Here is a 22,348-nt window from a genome sequence, read left to right as displayed (position 1 = left end):
AGAGCATCCATCCATCATCATTCCTTTATCTTAATTACAATTGTATGTAATTACAGTATATGTCAGTATTCAAATCGTTAAATCTGCAAGTGCTACTGACAATAATTATATTATATATATATATATATATTATTTATGGTAATAAATGAACTACATATATATTTTTCGTTTACTTGCTTGGGCCGAATCATTTCGGTCTTGACGTGATTGGGCTGGGCTGCGTCTTAAAGGACAAAAACTGTGCCTTGCTTCTATGGGCCCTCCCTCCTTTTTATCTCTCTCTCTCTCGCATCGATGGGAGCGGCGTCGATTGCCCAGCGAGAGTACGCGAGCGAGCTGCCCGGCTTTCCGATGCCATAGAGCAGGTGATCCGTGATCCCTCTTGCACTCGTCGCGTCTTCGTTTCGATTTCGTTTCTTCATGTTCGGATTCTAGAAGATCACGTGAACCCGCATCGGTGTTGTGAGGTCAAGGATTATAAGGATTTGCCCCCGGCGAGACCGTCCACTTGCAATGATCTATTTGCCTCCGATCAGTTTCCTTGGCATGCTTTTCTTCCCGTCAATTCGTTCGAGGAGTAGGTCATCCGGGAATGGCATGATGTTGTCGCTTTCTTCTTAGTTCTTGGAGTTATTGCTTTGCCTGAGCCATTTTGTAGCTTTGATCTTTATACATGTTGCATCAGATTTAGGAGCAGCCTCTTTGTTTGTAGTTGTAAAGGCGTTTGCATTGATTCTCCCATGACCCCACATTGGCGGTATGCTCCTGTACTGGAATCACCTGCCCTTGTTATGATTTCCTCTGAGCACTTAGCTCTTGCCTATAGATGTCAGTTGAGAATCAATGCCATGGAATTTGAGATATTTAACCATTTGAAGAGGTACCTTGACAATGAGATATGTGCTTCATTATGAATCTAATGCAGGGAGAATCAGTGTCCATCTTAAATTACAGGTTAGATAACTATCATAACTAGATTGGTAGGTGAATTATATGATGTGCAAAGCATGATTGTAACATAATGCAGCGTATAAATGGTTTAGATCATCATCTGGTGCGTAACAAGTTCCGTCTCAATATTTTCTTAATTTACTGGGATCATCTGCCCTTGCTATTATTTTCTATGGAACCTTATGTCTTCCTCGGTTACTAAACTATAAGTTTGTGGTCGAGCTAGGATTTATATTTGAGGGGCACAACACTTGATAGATGTCAATTGAGATTCAATTGCATGCATGAAATGATTCCACAGCAGTGTCATGTATGTTAAGAAATATATCATTTGAAGGGAACGAGTGCATATATTACTAAAAGTTGGCACAGAAAAGGTAGCAGACAATGAGATATGTGCTTGATCGTAATACTGTAATATGATTGAGAAGATAAAATCCAGTAAAGAGGAAATCACAGACACATTGCCAAATTTTAGATTACAATTTAGATAACTATTATAAATTATAATTATCATAATTGGATTGATAGGTGAAATATGTAACGTGTAAAGAATGAGTGTAACATAATGCAGCATACCAGTAATTGAGATCCTCGTCAGGTAGGTAACAAGTTCTATCTCAAGCCTATTTTCTTCTTTCCGTTTTGTTGAGAGAATAATATATTTGCTATGTATTTTTCGAAGGATATTCATACTGGCTGTAGGGTCACTTTAAGGTTGTACTCATCAGGTCGGCCCATGTGTACAATTTCACATATGTACATTCATCAAGCAAGGCTCAGCTTGGCTCAAGCTCGATATCCTCATCATTATATGCCATGAAGTTGTCAAGCACGGTCTCTCGGTGGAGTGCCAAGACCAAAGTTGGAGAAGATGATCATGAAGCCCAGAATTAGAAGGGATGTGGATAATTTATGGGATGTGAGAAAGAACAATTGTGAAGAATAAAGTTGTCGGATTATCGATAGGATGGACATCTAATGTAAAGCTAAGGGGAAGCTGCTTAATTGACTGATCCTGTTTGGACCATTCGACTTGGAAGGTTTTGGTGCAGTATTTTTGTGACTGGTTTATGGAAATGTACATATCTTTAAAATTGATATTAGTGATCTCAATTTTTTCATCTTGTTCCTAAAATTTCTATTGGTGAACTTTTAAATAGTAAGAGGCCACATATGAAACATCTATTCTTATTTCAGGTCATAGAAGAGAAACTTTTTCTGTAAGCAATGCAGACCATCAGTATCAGGTACTCTATATATTGATTAGAATGTATCCATTTCATTTAAATGAAAATTTTGTTCGTTTATATCTTGGTATGCGTATAAATTGTTTGTAGGGGTAAGGATATGTACATAGGCACTCCTTACATCTTGTATTGCAGGATACTCTTCCATTGGCTATCTCTTAATGCAATTCAATTCATAAAATTGTGATATTTTATGAATTGGGTCATCTTTTTAATTTCTCATCACAGTTCTTTTGTAGAATTTCATATTCTTCTTAGTTTATAACGTTAATTATCGTTTTCATTTTTTTGAGAAAAAAGTAATCTCCCATCCATTATGCAGCAATAAGTTATATTAGTTGTTGGCAATAGATTTCTTTAAATTTTGGGTATCTGTCAAAACCATCACTCTTTATTTCTGTATGATAAATATTGCACACCCAAAAGCCCACACATGCACACACGCACATCATACATGCACACATGTACACACACAACTTCCCTCAGTCAGTCTGTCTTATTGGATGACTTGACTCTCATGGCGAAACACACTTATCTGAAATAAATTGGTTAACTGTAGTTACTTTCGACTTCTTTTTAATGTATCAGAAGTAGCGAAGATATAGATGAGGCAGTAGTAGGTTAATACAAAATCATCAGTTATACTGATAAAATAATGGTTCACTCATCAATCAAGAATCCTTAACATTTTGGACCCATCAGTCTTAGCCTCAACATATTGTATGTTATATTGGCTTCTTGGTTTTTATGTGCTAGTTTGTGGACTACTTGTAAGTTTTTTGAATGCCTCTTAACTTAATCGTGCAACATTTTCCACAGCACAAAGAGATCTTTCAGTTCAAGTGGCCCAAGGTTGTCACTGCGGCTTCCTCCTATATACTACAGTGTGAGTTAAAAGAACAAGGCCATTGAGATCTTTCTCAATCAGACTAGGAGAATCACCTTATTGGATGTCTATGATGTCACCCTCGATTCACGTGAGAAGAGCCAGGGTGGTGGTACAATTCCGTGAAGCAGCCTGTGCCTGTAATATATCGACTGTGTCTATGATGTCGCCTAAGGATCATGTAGAGGCAGGTCTCCTGATACATTTATGTGAGACAGGGACTGCTTCCCTGTAGAGCATGTAGAAGCAGATCCTCTAGTCTAACCCCTGGCTTCTGTGAATGCCTGTGCCATTGTTCTGTCGGAGCAGCCTATATCCAGAGTGTACTTTCTACCATCTCTCTCCATTTCTTAATCTCTGTACTGTCGCTCACTTCTACTGCTTACATTCATCTACAGGTTGGATTCAATCAGCATGGAAGATTAATTGATTGAAGCCTTCCACCCCATAATATGAGGTGAGTTTTCTTTAGCTTCTTCAGTACCTTCTTGTACTAATTCTAAGTTTATCTTCCTGTTTACTGCTGCCCATTGCATTGTCCCTTCTGTTGAGTGGGGACATCCTTTATGGAGGATGGTGTGACCTGGTCTCCATCACTGGATTTGATTTGCCCCTCCGTTTCTTTATTGTGACGGCGATCTACAGCACCTGTACATCAGTACTAAAGCACTTAATATCAGCCTTCCTGATGCCATCATTTTTCTGTCCCTTATCTTCCTCTTTACTTTGTTGATCTTTGCGACGGCGCAGTGGATGGGTTGATGAGACTACTAAACGGCACAGCTTCACCAACTTCCTTTAATGCCACGTCCTACTCTCTCTCTCTCTCTCTCTCTCTCTCACTCTCTCTTGTTTCTTCTGAGCCTTTGCATGGCCTACAAACTCCTTTGGATTCCATATCCATGTTGCTGAGGCCCTGTAGCTGTAGATTGGCTACAGCTGGTTTATATAGATTCCATATCCATTAAGTATGGTAGGATACTTAATGGAGACGAATCAAAATCCCATGGGGGATGGATGCACCCTGGCATCAAGTGATGGGCCACCTGTGAATGATTGCCACCAGCTGGTTTATATTGATGCTGGGGGCTGGGTGGTGTTGGATCGGTATGGCTGTATCCATGATGGGATCCTTGCTGTGGTCCTCATTACTACCCTTTCATGCTTATTTTCTTGTCTTGTCTAATTACTGATGTTGATATGTTCATGCTAATTTACTGTGAGACTATGGATGCATTATAGCTGAAGAATATGTTTTGCGTGTATCTTGATATTAGACTAAACTAAAACGGGATCGATCAATCATGACACCCATATGCATGCAAATATGTATTGTATAGGAACATGAATTTAACATTGGACTTTTAGTGCATGCTGAGGCCTAAGTTCGTTTTCGGCCACCTAATACTTTATTCTTGGCTAACATGTGTCCAAATTAGTTCAGGTTAGACCATTTAAGCTGTTATAGTGAAGTGCCTTTTTTGATCTTTATGCCTACTAAATGATGCATCTTTCATGCATACCATGTAAATTAGTAGATGTAAAGACTGTTATACGATCGACCAATCAATATATTATGTGTAGTTTGTTTTTGGGATGCTATTCAAACTCTCTAGTGTATTTTTTTCATATTGCAATAGATTATAATTAGGTAGAATAAAATAATTCATTTATAAGGTCTAGAATAAGCTTAGTTGATAAAGCCTTTATCAAATCATTATTTTGCAATCAAAATATATCTTTATCATTTACCCTTAAGGGCGATTTTCTTAAAAAATACTCATATTTTGGGTATTTCTCAATCAGTATCTCATATTTTTTTAGATAATATCTCTAATTTAAAATACCTAAAATGCCCCTTAAAAATTGTACCAAATTTTTTTACCTTTTTTTTTTTTTGGTAATTTTTAACTATTGCAGTGTTTTCATCTGACTCGTTTATAGTGTTTTACAATAGTATTTATAGTATTTTTTTTATTGAAATACCGAAAATACTGAACGTTATTAAAAAAAACTTTTATTGTAGTATGTTTTACATATTATGTTTTTTTTATTGTTATTACTCATAGACTATAAGTTTAGAAGTCATTATAGTGTTTTCGAATAGATTTTAGCATATTTTTATTGTAGTGAACAAAACAGAAGCCATTATTTGATTTTTATTTTGGGTGATGCTATTCTTAAACTATTATAAATACCTAGTTGAATGATATATCAAATGAATTTTAGTGTATTTTTATTCTATTTACTTATAATATTTTTAAACAGATTTTGTTATATTTTTATTATGGTGATCAAAGCTGTAAAAGATCAAAAATATTATAACAAGCCACGACATTGTAAGGCAAAAAAAATTTTGAGGTATAATTTAAGTATTTTTTTTAATTAATATTATCGTTTGAAGAAAACCAAAAGAGAGGATACCAAATACCCAAAAAAAATGATTATATTTTTAGAAAATCACACTAGCCTTAAAAGAAATAAAAAAAATAATAGGTATAAACATTATAGTTTGCTCCTGTTGTTATGTCTGACGAAATCGGATGAGTAGTCATGGTGTTTTTTTTCTTCTTTTTCAATTTTTTTTGGTGATTAAAAAAAGCTCATTGCAAAGCAGTAGTGTCATCATGACATCAACCGGATGCTATCTAATTATATACCGGAATCTGTCCGTGACGATTATTTCAAGCACGGCTTCCGAGACTTCTTTTGCCGTGCCTTTTTCTTTTCCTTCCCCGTCCTTCCCCTCCTCTTTTAATCGAGCCTTAGCGTACGGGCCCCACGTGGTTTCGAGGACCAACCAAACGTCCGCTCTCTTCGGTCTCTTTCCTTCCCTCGGTACAATTGATGCCGTTGTGGCCCTTCTTCATAAAGCCATCCATCTGCTTCTACTTTGCATGGGTAGTGACGACGGGGGTTTCTTATTCTTTTGACTCCGTATCGATTTACTTCTCTGGCAAGAGTCGGGCACAGCGTGAATCCATCAATGTCTTCTTTTTCTTTTCTCTCTTCATGGTTTAGATTTCAAGATTTAAACTTTCTATATTCAAAATTTTATTATTATTTATTCTGGAGTGCATTTATGTTAATTTTAAATTAGGATTAAAGGGAGAAAAAAAAATACTTTTTCTTCATGTGATCACTCTTCTCCTCATGTCTCCTTCATATTTATATATTTTAGAATATTTTTAATGAAACATGTAGTCTGACTAGAGGCTTTTTGAGTCCTTTTTTTTATTTCTTTCTTTAGATATATATATGATTTGATGGGAGGACAAAAAAATATATTTGTTATTGTTTGCAAGTAGTTTGGTGATTATGAATTGAAAATTCATGAATTGCCATGGTAAAAAAAGTCAGGTTCCATCATCCATGCATATCTTAATCAACTCAATATTGGTCAGCCACTAATCCATTTTCATTAACCGAGGTTAGTTGTTGTTGATGGTAGAAACAAGGAAAAGCTAACTACGGTCAATTGGTGTCATTTGTTGTTAGACTTTCCTCAGGCAGCTGAAGATTCTGTTCTTATCACTGAGGCATCGCCCATCTAGTGCACCCAACACGATCATCATAATGGAGGAAAGGATCATGGTGGGCAAGTGCCTTGTTGGTCCGATCATATCTGATGATAGTGAGGAGCAACTCATCCAGTCCCAAATGCCGGCTGATCTCTCATGGTGCTTCATCTCAGAACGTGCTAGGAAACTGATATCCCACTCACCGTCTTGTCTCAGTCCAAGCTTTGGTGAAGCAAGGAAGGTGGTGGTGGGAAACAAAATGCTGGTCTCTGTATGACGTTGTCTTTGCTCCCATTCATCCTACCATTCCATTATGTGGACATCATTTAAAAAAAATTGACAAGGATTTGATGCTTCCTCTGACTTATTTTATTTAATAATAATGAGAGAAAATATATTGTACTCCTCCCTTAGCGAGATCTAGTCCATATCAATTCTCTCATCGTAATTTTGGAAAAAGAATAATCTATCATGATCCGATAAAAGGAAAGCGACTTGTAATGTTCGATCCCAGACATGAAGAACACAAGTCAATTGGCTCTATATCACTCATCACTTTTTTGTTAGGTGATGTTCCTCCGCTAGATACGATTCTTTGTTGCAAGCCTTGTTTTAATAAGGAGCCATCTTTTGCACCGAAAGCCAAGTATTCGATTTTATTTTCTACCAAGCAACAAATTTGTTCACCTTGTTTATCATGCGTCACTCCCATATGTGATGTATTCATTCCCACACATAATAAAGGGATATATACACATTTACTCATTTCAACCCTAATCTAAAGCTTTCTTATCACTATTATTGATTTGAGCATCATGGCCACCCAAGACCTCTTATTCGATAAACTAGAGTAATTTCAATAAACTAGAACAATCTACATCCAAATCAATGTAAATGGACTTATCGGGTCTAGTGATCTAGAAAGAGTCCCGATCACTTACTAATACCATGAGTTTGATATGTATATTAAAGAGAAATGCCAACAATAAACAAATGGTGTAAAAGCTGTTTGGGATGAGTTAACTTAACCATGATGGATCTATCAAAGATCACATGGTAGTATAGACGTTGCGTGTAATAGTATAACTCGGAGTTAGTCATATAAAGATTGAATACGATTTTAAGCGACCCATCCAATTATTGTAAACAAAATACGAGATGCCCTTAAGCGGCTCTATCAAATATTATAATCTTATACATGCATATAAAGAAAGTAATCGAGTGACTAAATTATTAATCAATTATGTTTGAAAAAGGAAACGGTCCTCTAAGGTTTTGTATTAGACCTCTTTAATTTTTATTTCAGTTAAAAAAACACCTGGATAGATATATCCTTTGTGGTGCTGAGGAGACTCCTTTGAGTATCATTTTAACATTGATAAGGATCTGATGGGCTCCTTTGTTCCTTATTATATTTTCTAAGCTATTTTCGTTTTGTTTTCAAGATGTGTTCTACTTCCGAAATCACACTCCAGGAGCTTCTGCAGCTCCATCAGAGAAAGGCAGTCAAGGGGTAGCTTTGGCATTCTATTGCAACATTCTCCTGAGCCTGTGATTCCCTTTTAACCTAGTCTATTTGTTTTTCAGAAGTTAGGGTCTACCCATTGCAGGCTCATGATGATGACCATTCACTTTTGTCTCCACAATCCCCTTTCACCAATCACCCACTACCTTAAATGTGACAAAGGGCTCACAAATGACCATCACTTTCCTCTTTTTGTTTTCCTTTTCCTTTTTCTTTGGAGGAGGGAGTGTGGTAAGTTGGCAGTCAGTCTGCTTTTATCTCTCTCACTGTAGAACAAGGTTTTTATGAATGATAAAAATCTCACAAATCTATTCTTTATCACTCAAATCATATATGTATGAGGTTGTTTTCTAATAGTCTAAGCTTTTGATGATATCAAAGCAGATCACAAGTTCAATTCTATATTTATATAGCACTAAAATTTCGTTCACACTTCACTAATCAGTTTGCTCAGCTCATGAGAGGAGATGCTAATGTCTATATTGGGTCTTTTTCTAACAATCTAAGCTTTTGAGAATTTGATCACATAATCATGTATTTAAGAATATAAATTATTATTTTTTTGCATGAGTTTTTCTTTTTTTTTGGGGTCTTTTCACCGACTGAAACTGAATAGCTTTCTCTGTAGGTAAAACAGGGTTGGCAACGCAAGCAGATGAGCAGCAATAACATCATACGAGGCTTAAGTATGAAAGACTCCTGCCTTCTCTGACAAATAACTATATTCTAGATTGCTTGAGGCTTGGTGCAATCATCCATTTTCCTCTCTCTCTCTCTCTCTCTCTAAATTTCAATAGATTCTCTCGTCTCCTAGAAACTTGCACCATATTACATGTTACTTTCATTTCTCTGGCCCACCCAAGCATTTCCCAATCTCAGATAAAATTCTAGACCAAAGACACAGAAGAAGAAGTTTGTGTTTCTTGCACACAAAGGTTTCCTGCATGAATGAATAGATTAGTCTAGAGACAGAAGAAAAAAATAATTTTGATGAGGAAAATAATGGTCCAGAGAAGAAAAACTTGCTGGTGTTGTAGTTTGGTTTCAGTGGTCAGATTAAAGAGCACTGTTAGATAAAGTTTCTTTAGAAATAAAATGAGCAAGAGATAGATGATTACTCTATGTATTATGTTTGAATTACTTGTGGACATGATGAATTGCAAGAAATTATGAGAATCTCAAATCTATGTAGACCACTTCAACAATCATACATCCCACCTTGTAATGGCGCCTATGCTTAATGTTGTGATGAGCTGCACCATACAAACATCCAGTCTGCGATGAGCATCTCTCTTTTTGCAAAGTTGTGGAAGTGCTTTCAGGGGAACAGTGTCTGCAGAAGAAAAATTAATGTAAAAAGAAAAAAGGACTACAGTTGCTATCGGCAGCAGCTACTCGAGAGAAACATCATCTTGACCAAGGCAAACATTGCTAGCCATGATCAGTGATGAATGCCACAGTTAACTGTCCATGGTAAAAGCTTCAGGATCCACATGATAAAAAAGTTCTCTCGGAAGGGTGAGAGCAGAGGAATAAGAGAGAGACAGAGAGAGTCATGCAGAGGAAAGGTTGATAGGCAAAAGCTGGTGGGTGAATACTTGCTTGGGCTCATTAGTTGCTTTTTTGGGGTCCAGATGATGAACCTTAAAATGTCCTCATTCCAAGTTTCATTGCTGAGTGAAGAAATAGGCCATATCTCTGGTCTGCAGAACAGAGAATGGGGACTTCCAAGATGAAGAAGCCCCACATTTGTGATTCCCAATGCTTCATGGGTCCTACCTTCACCCTACTCTCCAGTGGACAATGGTGATGAGGGAGTGAGACTGCAGCTCCCTTCTCTCTCTAGGAGGTGGTTTGGCTCAAGACAAAAGCTAACACTGCTTTCATCTCTTGTGATTCAAAAGGTGGACTAGGGGAGAGTTAAAAAGGTTGTGTAACAATCACTCCCACAGGTGTAGTTCAATGCATCTTTACATTCATTTATGAACCTTCAACCAAAGAAGAACATCCTCTGATGCCTTGGACCAAGACATCTAATCATCTTGGCTGGCACAAAAAGAATTGACTTGATACAAACCTTGGTGGTAGCAGTGTTGTTCTTGGATGTGTCACCACCAAGCATGTGAATGCACCATGACAGATGATACATCATTTGGTATGGAGGGACAAGGCAGAGCTGGCCATACAATCTGGCTTTTCTTGTCTCCAATTTATTGTGTTTTTCCCAGATCTACACAGAGGGAAGAAAAAACAGGAATAATGGCTGTTCCACTGTTTATAGTCATTATTTTCATTAAACAAGTAGGATTTTTCTTCCCTCATTAAAGCCAACCTTGTGAAAGAATTTTCCAAAATTATTGTTAGAAAATTCATTTTCTTCATACAATTGATACTAAAAAAACCATGAACATTAATTTTTTAGGCTACAGATAAATAGAATCTGTAGACAAAAATCCTTTTTAGAAAAATTAAGAGACAATTTAGCTCATCCACAATAAACTAACTGCAATAATCTACCCACAACATACTAATACAGTAATGGAATTTTGTTTCCAACTTCACATTTTGTAAGAACATAACTGTAATAGAGTAATTACATAAGCAAAATTTATTTTTTGGACTAAAAATTAATAATAATAGTAATTTTCTGTTGCTTCTTACCATGGTTCATCATAATAGCTCCTTGTAACATTGACAATTTGATTCATTACACCACTCTCTCTCTCTCTCTCTCTCTCTCTCTACTGCTTACCAAAGAGAGATGAGAATTAAAATAGAGAGTTCAGATCTATAGGGTGGATAGTTAAAGGAACAGATCAAAAACAAAAACAATTCCAAAAGTACTTGATTTTTGTTTTCACCTTCTATCTCATGCACACTGACACACGACAAAAACCAATCTCATTACCCTTTCATTTTCTCCTCTATTTCTCACCAAATACAGATGGAGAGAGAGAGAGAGAGACTTTATGATTGAATGATGAAAGAGAGATAAAAGAGACAGAAACACTAGCAAAATAGCAGATAAACATAGAGCGAAGACAGGAAAAATAGAGGAAGATGAAGGGGAAGCAGAGACAAAAACACTTGCAGAAGATAATTTTGTTTTCATTTTTACCTCATCACATTGACACACAACTTCTTCTTTTTTTCCAAAATAAAAATACTAAATTAAAATTAATATTAAATACGATGATAAAAAATTTTTTACTAGCCTCGGATTGAATAAAAGAAGAACAAAAAATCAAACCATAGGATCAATCCTTTCTCCAAAAAAATGTTCAGCCATATTAACTCTGATATGATTTTAGTCAACCAGCTGATAATAATTTTAGAAGAAAAAAAAAACTAAGATTGTAATTATATTCAGTTATATTGAAAGAGAAGGATTAAAGATTGACATTGTGGGAAACATCTTTGTCAAATTAAGTATGCTAACTAAAATGATTATAACATCATCACTAGCATCAAATTGAATATGAAATCAAACCTCTCTCCCTATCAGTTCTTGCATAGTTTGCCCACCAGTGAATTATCTTTTTACTTTTCTTATACATCAAATATGAAATATTTTTTTTTTTTAAAAAATATTTTTAATTACATCTACTAATTTTCATAGAGAAGGAATCTTCTTGTCAAGAATATCCATAAGAGAAATGAAAGAGTCCAATTTAATGCATATGTACTGTATTCCTTGTTTCACACCCACTCTACAATCTGGCTTTGCTATGACACCAATCTCCACATCTCTCGTTACTCTCTCTCTCTCTCTCTCTCTCTCTCTCTCTCTCTCTCTGGCTTTGCCATTAGACCAATCTACACAACTTACAATCTCATTTACTAACCCCCACACACTCACTCTCTTTCTCTCTCTGTTTCTTTCTATATACAGGGACGGGCTCTTCGAAACCATCCCTCTTCCCCACAACTATAGCATTGGCCATGGACGAAGCTGGCCACCCGTGGCGGACGGAGATCCCCCGACCACCAGAGCTCCCCAGGGACCCCATGGAGTTCCTCTCCCGCTCATGGAGCGCCTCCGCCTTCGAGGTCTCCAGGGCCCTGACGCCGCTTCCGCCTCCGGCCGCCGCGATCCCCGAGGACGCCGCAGGCGAGCTGGAGGAGCTCGGTGCTGCGGCTGCGGCGGTAGCTGGGAACACCTTCTCCTTTGCCTCCTCGGCCACCTCGCAGCTCGTCATGGAGCGGATCATGTCGCAGTCGGTGAGCTGCGTGCTCCAAAATCCAATCTTTTCTTATCCCTTCTTCTCTTCCTACTGTTCTTGAGCTCAGGACACACACTCTGTTGCCGTTCCTGTGCTGTTCGTCTTCTCTTAAGGATCTTGGCAAATCGGAAGAAAGCCAAGCAACATTTACAGTCCAAATTGTTCCTCGTTCTCCGATTTAATCTGGTCTTTTGATGTGGATTTCCTCTCAATTAACTCTCTTCTTTTTCCTGTTGGCTAATGCTGAAATTTTAAACTTTGATTGCTGTGTTTGCTTCCCCTGTTCTTGTTGCCATGGCAGGAGGTGTCTCCTCTCACATCAGGACGCCTCTCCCACAGTAGCGGGCCGCTGAACGGCGGTGGATCACTCTCTGATAGCCCTCCCGTCTCCCCTTGCCACATGGACGACGTCAAGGTTATTCTTCTCTCTCTCTCTCTCTCTCGATCTCTCGAGTTGCTTTCTTCCTTGTCTGCGCTTCTGCGACTACTGTTCTTAGCTTCGTGTTGAAGAAAACAATGTCTTCTAGTAAGCAATAATGATTTCCGAAACTGGAGACACTGCGTGAAGACAGAGTGATGACCAATGTCTCTGCACGCCTATCTCTAGGATGTCAGTGTTGGGGGTGAAAGAGAGATGGAATAAGAGGAAGAAGACAGAGGAGGGAAGAATACAACGCTTCCTCTTCTTCTTCTTCCAATGAAACCACTGACCTGTACACCACCATAAACGTGGCTTCGCAGTTACGCACTTCTGTTGTCGTGTTATACTCTGTGTTGAGCTTGTGTTGGGACTTGGAGCTTTGTTCTGCTTGAGAACAGAGGAGATCTCGTTCCTCTCGGCAGTGCTCTAGTGCCTCCTCGATTACTACACTGCTCATCACTTTCTCTTAATCCGTGCAGTTCTGGGGAGCTGCTGACGCACGGAAGCCTCAGCCGTGCCGAGGGACGAGCAAGACAGTTGGGAGGTGGCTGAAGGACAGGAGGGAGCGGAAGAAAGAGGAGAGCAGAGCCCAGAACGCGCAGCTCCACGCTGCAGTCTCCGTGGCTGGGGTGGCTGCGGCGGTCGCTGCAATTGCAGCGGCCACCGCCTCCGCCTCGGGCTCCGGCAAGGACGACCGCGCTGCCAGGACCGACGTGGCGGTGGCCTCCGCCGCGACGCTCGTGGCCGCGCAGTGCGTCGAGGTCGCTGAGATCATGGGGGCTGAGCGCGAGCACCTGGCGTCGGTCATCAGCTCTGCCGTCAGCGTCAGGACTCCGGGGGACGTCGTCGCCCTCACGGCCGCTGCTGCCACCGGTAACGACTGTTTGATCTCCCATGGCTCTCGATTCACGTCGTTCTTGCGACTCATGAGACTTCCTGTGCGTTGGCCGCGGCGGCAGCGTTGAGGGGGGCGGCGACGCTGAAGGCGAGGGCACTGAAGGAGGTGTGGAACATCGCCGCCGTCATACCAGTCGAGAAAGGAGGGGCGGCGAATAACAACCACCACCGCCGCCGCATGCAGGAAAAGGAACTCGACAGCAATAGCAGCAGTGTCAGCGGTGAGCTCGTGGCCGAGGAGAACTTCTTGGGCCTCTGCTGCCAGGAGCTTCTTGCTCGGGGCACCGAGCTCCTCAAGCGCACACGCAAAGGTCTCATCTCACTCCTCCTTTATCACCTTCCTTCTCATCTGCAGCACATGGAAGATGAATCCAAGTTGATTGCGGATCGCAGGTGCGCTTCATTGGAAGATCGTCTCTGTCTACGTCAACAAGATGGATCAGGCAAGTCGATCCTCGTAGCTTCTCCATGAATTCTCACATATCTCTGCTTACTGCTCCTTGTTGTTCTTTGGTGCAGGTAATGCTTAAGACGAAGAGCAAGCATGTCGCAGGGACTATCACGAAGAAGAAGAAGAGTCAGTGCCATGCAATCATCATCCATTACAGATGACGAGCAATTGAACTCCCTCTCATTGATCTCATGGAACTGTGGGCTTTGCAGGTGTTATCGTCGAGGTTTGCAAGGACATCCAAGCATGGCCGGGCCGGCACTTGCTGGAAGGCGGCGAGCGGCGCCGCTACTTCGGGCTGCGGACGGCGGAGCAACGTGTCATAGAGTTCGAGTGCCGGAGCCGGAGGGAGCACGACATGTGGACTCAAGGAGTCTCCCGCCTCCTCAACATCGTCAACGAGAAGAAGAAGAAGCAGCCTCAGCAGCAGCAGCACCACCACCACCAACCCCACCGCGCCTGAACGCATCTTGAGGAGAATGGTTGCAGTCGGTAATGTACTGATCTGGGTTCCCATTTGCCATTATAGAAACCAGAAGCTTGAGGGGCACTCCATCTTTTTGTTGGACCTCGGCAGAAACATAGGAGAAGGAGATGAGATGCAGGAAGACATGAGGACCAGAAGTGCTTCTGCAGTCAAAAAGGCATTGATGATGCTGCAGCTTCAACTGTGACTTTCCCTTTTCCAAAACTCCATGTGTTGAACACAGAATGGTTCAGAATTCCAACAGCATTTGCTGCTTGCATTCATGGAAATGTGGCGTTTTCATCACTGGAAGCAGCTCTGAGGATCTCATTGAACACAAACATCATCTCTTTCACTACAAATCTCCTCAGTGTCATGTAAATGTGGTGTTTTCATCCAAGTATGCAAAAACTTAGTAGCTCGTATGTGATGTAAAATGAGTTGGGTATGTTTTTTTGTGTGAATCACCTTAAGCAAGGTTTCATTAAGCGAATTCAGCAGACTGACAAACAGCATAGAAAGGCTACAGTAATCAAATCTTCCTAAACACAATACCTTGAACAGAATCAAGGATATTACAGTTTGGATCTATTTTGGAGATATTTCGAATCTAAGTGTATTGATTATATCGGTACGTAAGATTTGATGGGAGAAAAGAGGAAGAAGAGGGGGAGAAGCAACAGTAGCATACCTAGGAAGCAATGGCGAAATAGGAGAAAGGAAGATGGAAGAAGAGGAGGAGAAGCAACAGTAGCATACTTAGGAAGCAATGGCGAAATAGGAGAAATAATGATTGTGATGTCCAAATGGCAGAAATAATGGTTACGATGTTGGACGGGACTCATTATTATTATTATTATTATTATTATTTATTTTATTAAATTGGATCTAATAATTCGAAATAAGTGTGGTCATATTTGCTCACACTTTGGATCGATATGTATCATCTGTTGCATATCTCCGTTTTTATCATTTGAGACATAGTATATCCGAAGAAGAAGAACAAAAAAAAATACAAGAGAAAGAGAGGAACAAAAAATGAGTCATGTTTAATTCAAAAAAAAAAACAAAAGAATGAATCAGATCAGACCATACCATAAAAAAGGATGGTCTTGCATCGTGATTCATGCCCGATTCGGTGAATACCATCTTATATGAACGACTTCAAGGATTTCGGTTTGCAACAATTCTCATCGGTGAATACCATCTTATATGAATGACTTGAAGGATTTCAGTTTGCAACAATTCTCACCACTTTCTTCATCTCCAATGCTATAGCTACAATTGATGATTTGCGTCTACGGTGTTCATGCTCGAACTGGTAAATATCATCAGATTAATTTTAGTTCTCATAATTGCCACGACTTTCCTTCTCTCCATGTATCTATCAGTCATCACCTCCTATTCTTGCAAATATTAATTGGGTAAGCAAACATCTAAACAACCCCCTAACTGTCATTCTTTCGATTCTTTCAATCTCATAGAAGGAAAAGAAAACTCCTATGCACATGCTATGGATATCCATTTCTTTTTTTATAATCTCTTTCTAGTTGTTTTGTATCTCATATTTGTTGAAAAATCTACAACATGTAATCTTGAAGTTCTCCCAAATTTAAAGAACTCTTCATAGATTTGGGGTTGGCTGCACTGTGATTTTTGTTGTTCTCCACAAACCATCATGCAAATGCTTCCAGCTTCTAATGCCCCATCAACCACATCATCCAGAGAGAGAGAGAGAGAGAGAGAGAGAGAGAGAGAGAGAGAGAGAGAGAGAGAGAGAGAGAGAGAGAGAGAGATTCAAAAAGCAAAGATGATAATAAGTCCAGCAAAAGATGATAATTCTAGAATTCTAATCAACCACAACAATAACAAGTCATAATCACAACGTCCCAACTATTTGAGGTCGAGAATCACTGAACACTGTACTGGTCAACCACATCATACAAAAATAGTGATTAACAGAGCTTTTGTTTCAGTTCAGCAAGAGATGATAATTCTACCATACTAGTTCTCCTCAAGATGTGGTTTCCAATAAGTAGAAAAGCTGTAAGCAGACGGGCAAAAGCAATAGCTCAGTCTTCTCTAGCTCTAGAAACTTTTCAGACTGCCAGTGTTATGCATTTCAAGTTTGCCAACTGGGAACCCAACCGTACGAACCACAAAAGAATAGACTGCAGTAACATCAACGAGAGATACTAAGTGATTGCAAATCATTGAAGGCCTTACTCTAAACAGATCATCATATCACCTCCAACTCCTGATGGAATGTCTATTTGAGACAACAAATGGAAAAGAGGTTTAACACCAACTGATCAATCTGTCATTTATTCAAATTAGATACAGCGAATAACAAGATGGAGTTGAATGAACATAGGTCTTGTTTTTGCAATTACAAGACAGATAATTTCCAAGTTCAATAATGTGTCGCAAAGAGATCTCTACACACATTCAGTTTATTTATTCACTATGTATGATTTAATTGTTAGCAGCTCTCAGTATGGTGAGCAAATTAAGGAACAGATTTATGATGTCAATATAGAGAGCAACAGCAGCCCATATGTACTGATCATAAGAGTATCTCTTGATCAAGTTGTCTGTGTCGTATATGATGTAGCCTGCGAATATGATTGCTGCTAACCCTCCATATATCATCATGGAAATCTTTCCCAGTGGAAATAGAATCTGAAGCATGATTGGTAATATGAATGACTGTAAGTATAAACAATCAAACAAAAAACAAAAAAGTGAGAAAAGCCATGTAATCAGTGTTTTTACCTGGATGAGTGAAAACACCAGTAAGACCAAGATAGCAGCAAAAAGGAAAGGACCAAGAAAGTTGAAGTCATGGCCTCTCCGAGAAGCCCAGAAGGTATACAGAGTGAGGCTAACAACCACCACTGCAGTGAGAATAGCAGCTTCCAAAATGACCTTTCCTGTTTCCAGTCAAAGACTCAGTCTCCATATCAACTCCTAAAGTACAATGCTAACTGAAAGTATCTGAACATTTCTAGAAGAAATTTGTCAACGGCGGGCACAATAGGGTGGATCTGAGAACAATTATAACAAGAACAGTATAAGGAGAGTCTAATACAAGCACATGCAATGAATATGAGTCTACATAAATGTAGGAATTTGGTGACTTGAGGAACAGTACAAACGCCCAAAGTAGATTTAATAAGACCCGTGACCTAACGCATAGCCCATTGTAGACTGCTATTTATTTAACAATTACCAATAATTATCAAGTACTTTGTGTCACCATTTTGTTCAAACCAATATCTTAAAGTACTTTGATGCTCAAAAAGTTCCTCTGTTTTTAGGTATGCTATTATAAAAAAGGTTAAACACCTGAAAAAGCTCCCTCCCTCTCTAAACTCCACACAGTCCCCCAGATGCAGTCATCTTTCTTAACCAACTTAATCATGGAAATTGCACGTATGCAATTGCTTATAAGACAATTAAAACCAATAGTCCTTTGTAAATGGCCCTGCTACTTGACCAAGCAATAATTTAGCATGAGGAATCTTCCTATCTAAGACATATTCCCTGTCAACTTGTTAATTGTAAATTCAACCTTCCAAGATGCATGTGCTTCTGTTCCAAGTTATTTAAAAAAACCATGTTTATGTGTCATGATTGTCTTGTTTGAAAGTTGAGACAACAACAGCTTTATTTGTAAAATAAAGAAAATATTGCCATAAACCATCTTGGCATAAAACAAATACTCCAGAAACAACGGTTAAATTCATTTTATGATAGAAATTTCTACAGCGGTTTGACCAAGCACAAGCTTTTATATCAAGTCCAATAAAGGTACTTCAAACTGCCAGCAGCAAACCAGTCACCGAGTTTGCAAGCATATGACTATCACATTTAAATGCCTCTTTCCAACTCAAATCAATTGAATTGATCTACTTCTTACAAAAGAAGATATTGATTCCGCTACATGCCTTAACATGTGAGCACCACAATTGTTGGCACATAAAGTTTATAAGAGACCTTAATAACTGCCAGCAATCAACTAGAAAATTCTAGGATGTATAAGTAAAACCTAGTGCTGAAGACGATAGTAAGAAAAGGGGAGGTTCTTAACGTATCTATTTCATTGGATCTACACATAAGCAAACATAAAATTCTTCCAACAATTCAGCAAATAGAAATGCTCACAACCAACAAGAGATGGATTTTCTACAGTAGCTACAAAAGATGTCCATTCAAGGTAAATTCTGCAAATAGAAATCTATGGAACAACTTTGTCCAAAAAGGTTCACCGACATTAGTTTTTTCTAGTTACCATCACCAATGACTATCCTAATTTAACCACTAAAAAAGTATCAGGTTGGCCCACTAGTACAAGGATGAAAGGACTGGATGTCTCGAAATACATGTACTATAAACCTCACATTTCATTGCAGCATATTCTCCTTATCTTAAAGGAAGTATTGGAGATGATTGGTCCAAAACATCCATACCCAAAAATGAAGATATTTCCTAATATAGTATCCAATGCTTTGGTCAAAACATAATGAGACATAAAACTGCCCAAAGACAAACAAATATTATCTTCTTCAAACAAATAAAGAAACAAGAATATAGATTAGCTGTTACGTTTTCATAACAAAAAGAATGTTTTCATTGTAAAAAGAAGATAGAAAAAAAGAAGAATTTTGTGAATGAAGAATCAAGAAGATAAAAACATCCAGTAAAAGAATAAAGCAGTAATAGTGCAGATGATGTAACACGGTTCCTGCATTTAATGATTGGCGGGGACCTCACACTGCAACTATTCTATGGTTTCACAGCAGTTAACAAGAAACTTAAAAATAAGATTTTGATTGCAGATTCCGAGTCCTGGAATTCAATTCAAATATATTCTAAATAAGGTAAACCCAGAAGCTGACTTTTTTTCTATCCAAAAACGAGAATGATAGTCGATTCGATGTTAAATGACGCCAAAAAGATATTTTTTGACACATCGAGGAAGATTATAGTTCAGATATTACCGTCCGTGAACGCACAGCTCATTCCAACTGCGAAACTGAACGATACAGTAAATAGTCCGAGGAGAATCAGATTCACTGGATGCCGCTGGTGATAGTAATACAGAGGGCACAAAACTGCACGTATTTACACCGAAATGTTTAAGGGATGAGCACCGCAGCAAATTACAAAAAGATCCCCAAAAAGATAGCAAAAGGAATACCGATGAGGGGGAGGAAAATAAGGAGGAAGTAAACCGCAAGACCGGCGGTCGACGAGACGAGGAAGTGGGAGATGGGCGGGACGGCGATGACGACGGCGGCGACGGCCGCCGTCAGCGCCAACTGGACGGCGATTATGGAATAGACCTTCCTAATGAACGCCCACCGGAGCTCGGGGCTCTCCGACATCATCGGGTAGAGCGGCTGCGTGCCGGACTCCAAGTCCCCGGCTTTCTGGTACCCCCCGCGTTGCCACATCCTCTCCGAATACGAATCGCACGGGGGATTTCCGAGAGTTCCGATCGCCGTCTTAGAGTTAGGGTTTCGATTTGAGGCGGAGAGAAAGGAGGCAAGAAGAAGAAGATATATGGTGCGTGAGGACGAAGACAAGGCAACGGAATCCTCCGTCGCGTTGGCCCTGCGAACCACGTGTTCCGGATTTCAACAGGAACGAGCAGACAATTATACATCCAATAAAAAAATGACACGTCAAAGAAACTATGTTGGTCCATTGTGAAGACTAGCAAACCGTCGGTTTCGTTGGTGGTTCAGCCGTCGGGAGAAAAGTAGCCGATCCGCATCCACTGGGCCGATGCTTCGGCTCCAACAATCGCGGCGCGGGAAGCAGGGAGCCGATGGTCGGCGTGCACGAACGGTCACGATCTTGAATATTCTAATCGAACGGACGTTGTTGCGGCGCTCGATCTCTGTCAGAACGTACCCGAATCCGATTTATGTGGATATCGGTTACTCTCTCTCGCCCGTTAAAAGTCGATTTTACTCGAACATATTAAAAATTACCGGTTATTGTTAGTAATAGCTTTATACTCGAATAATTAGTCAGTACCTAATTCACATATCTTAGATAAGATTAAGAATTTAAATTCTTGTTATATAATTTTGATACCTAAATTTATATTTTCTTTAAGAAGAAACAACTTTGTTGCAAACTATAGGATTATGAAACCCTAAAAACTCAAAATTTTAATTTTATTGACTAGATTAAAAATGTTCAAATTTTATAAATGCTAAAAAAAATAAGTCTATCCCAAATGATCCAAAATTTTGCCCACAAAGGATCTGATGGCTGATGAACATTATAACCCCTTATAAACTGAGCAGAGAGACAGAGGTCATTATCTATATTAATATTAACATGAGAGTTAGAAAAAAAATTCGTAATATAATAAAGTAAAAAAGAAATGAATCACTTCCTTATCTACGTAGAGTATGTTAGAAGGGAGATGTTCTCGCGGAGTTAATATTAGTAATCATTGTTATTGTGAATGAACAAGACCTTAAATTAAATCAAATGTAAAGGGTATGAGATTTACAATTGCTAAACTTGGTTTTACTCCTTTAGAAATTATGTAAGCAAACTAAAAATCCAACTTAGATCCAAGAATATATTAATAGGATTTAACGAAATTATAGAATAAAAATGATAGTAGAATCCATCCTTCCCCTTCACAAAGATAATATTGATCAATAAAACAATGAATCTAAATATTTTGATTTTTTAAAAATAATTAAACCCCAAATAGCGATGTACCCATTACAATTCTTCTCATGTCAATTTGTTGATCCCTCAAGAATCTATAAATATTTTTAAAAATCATTAACCCTTTAGGGTATAGACTCAAAACCCAACTATCATTAACTTAAAATCTAAGTATATACTTGTGATGTTACCGACTATATAAAGATGAAAAATACAGTTTAACTATACATTTTAGATTCTGAGCACTAATAGATCTTTAACATAATGAACTTAAAAATATCCTCACAATTAATAAAATTAAATCATTTGTTTAAAAGAATATCGAGAAGTCAATGATCCTCCTACAACCTAATGTGTAACCTAGACTCGATCGCCTTCCTAAGACCCCCTCTTTAATGTAATAATTGGTGTTGCTAATTCCCCTATACACTCTAGATTCCAAGGATCTACATCCATTTAATACCCTAATCTAACAGCATTCAATCTATTGATAATAGAAAGGATATATCAAGCATTGGCATCATATCCAAGCAAGTTGATTTTCCTCACCCCAACCCACCCAAACTCTTCAGGGGGTAGTGTCAAGGTCCTAACTTAGAAAGGGAGGGTATCTTAAAAGAAAAGTGAGTGTGCTAGAGATACTATTAGTAAAACAATTAACAATAGAACGAAGTATGATGAAATTTAAGATAAAGTTTATCAAAATAACCTTAGAGACTCATGATTTTTTTTGTCATCCATTGTTGATCATATTAAGTGATTTATTAATTATTTAAATTTAAATATTAGATGAGATTCTATTGTGGATTAAAATAGGTCAGGTACCCTTAATAAAATTTATGACATCGTAGATCATATTTTGATATCAATCAAATAGTTTTTGAAAAAATAAATTATTACCTTGTTCTTATTAATATTAAGGCTAGTTAAGGTGAATTACACGTTCAAGACATTAAAGAGCTGTATACAACAGTTAGGAATAGCTCTAATAGTAATTAAAATATTATCCATGAAAATAAGAGAAATTTTTGATTTTTTTATAAGTGAAAGGTTTA

General features: G+C 38.5%; 2 protein-coding genes and 1 long non-coding RNA gene across 5 annotated transcripts; 2 read left to right on the top strand and 1 right to left on the bottom strand.

Moving 5' to 3' along the window:
• Positions 1-285: 285 nt before the first annotated feature.
• On the top strand, positions 286-6,965 carry LOC108952602 (uncharacterized). 2 transcript variants are annotated; one of them, XR_010485702.1, is made up of 6 exons: positions 286-365; positions 1,683-2,032; positions 2,152-2,201; positions 3,021-3,410; positions 3,486-3,544; positions 6,597-6,965. It is a non-coding gene; the product is annotated as an uncharacterized LOC108952602 (long non-coding RNA). The 2 variants fall into 2 exon arrangements; XR_001977653.2 differs by having other exon boundaries at positions 6,586-6,965.
• A 4,979-nt stretch (positions 6,966-11,944) lies between these two features.
• Positions 11,945-15,084, top strand: LOC103983111 (VAN3-binding protein). 2 transcript variants are annotated; one of them, XM_009400280.3, is made up of 8 exons: positions 11,946-12,354; positions 12,658-12,771; positions 13,257-13,650; positions 13,737-13,985; positions 14,068-14,117; positions 14,194-14,251; positions 14,338-14,617; positions 14,703-15,084. In XM_009400280.3, the coding sequence occupies exons 1-7, from the start codon at positions 12,076-12,078 to the stop codon at positions 14,586-14,588; spliced, it is 1,395 nt and encodes a 464-aa protein (XP_009398555.2). In that variant the 5' UTR covers positions 11,946-12,075; the 3' UTR covers positions 14,589-14,617; positions 14,703-15,084. The 2 variants fall into 2 exon arrangements, with proteins under 2 accessions (XP_064961851.1, XP_009398555.2); XM_065105779.1 differs by having other exon boundaries at positions 11,945-12,354; positions 14,338-15,084.
• Positions 15,085-16,900: 1,816 nt separating this feature from the next.
• On the bottom strand, positions 16,901-20,196 carry LOC135610817 (protein LIFEGUARD 2-like). Its single transcript, XM_065105778.1, has 4 exons — positions 19,795-20,196; positions 19,595-19,708; positions 17,367-17,524; positions 16,901-17,273 (listed from the first exon to the last, which is right to left on the bottom strand). Exons 1-4 carry the CDS (start codon positions 20,048-20,050, stop codon positions 17,067-17,069), a joined length of 735 nt encoding a protein of 244 aa, XP_064961850.1. The 5' UTR covers positions 20,051-20,196; the 3' UTR covers positions 16,901-17,066.
• Between the last annotated feature and the right edge of the window lie 2,152 nt (positions 20,197-22,348).

Source organism: Musa acuminata, chromosome BXJ2-4 (genome assembly GCF_036884655.1).
Source record: "Musa acuminata AAA Group cultivar baxijiao chromosome BXJ2-4, Cavendish_Baxijiao_AAA, whole genome shotgun sequence".
In the NCBI taxonomy this organism is placed as follows: domain Eukaryota; kingdom Viridiplantae; phylum Streptophyta; class Magnoliopsida; order Zingiberales; family Musaceae; genus Musa; species Musa acuminata.
Note: the sequence above shows the minus strand (reverse complement) of the source record. Positions and strands in the feature narration are given on the sequence as shown.

Bases quoted from the DNA above. Each gene is read 5' to 3' on its own strand.
- LOC135610817 (XM_065105778.1), bottom strand. From the start codon at position 20,050: ATGTGGCAACGCGGGGGGTACCAGAAAGCCGGGGACTTGGAGTCCGGC. The intron at 19,709-19,794 runs GTATTCCTTTTG...AAATACGTGCAG, and splicing joins TATTTTCCTCCCCCTCATCG to TTTTGTGCCCTCTGTATTAC. The intron at 17,525-19,594 runs GTAATATCTGAA...GACTGGAAACAG, and splicing joins GAGCTGTGCGTTCACGGACG to GAAAGGTCATTTTGGAAGCT.
- LOC103983111 (XM_065105779.1), top strand. From the start codon at position 12,076: ATGGACGAAGCTGGCCACCCGTGGCGGACGGAGATCCCCCGACCACCA. The intron at 12,772-13,256 runs GTTATTCTTCTC...TAATCCGTGCAG, and splicing joins GCCACATGGACGACGTCAAG to TTCTGGGGAGCTGCTGACGC. The intron at 13,651-13,736 runs GTAACGACTGTT...CCGCGGCGGCAG, and splicing joins CACGGCCGCTGCTGCCACCG to CGTTGAGGGGGGCGGCGACG.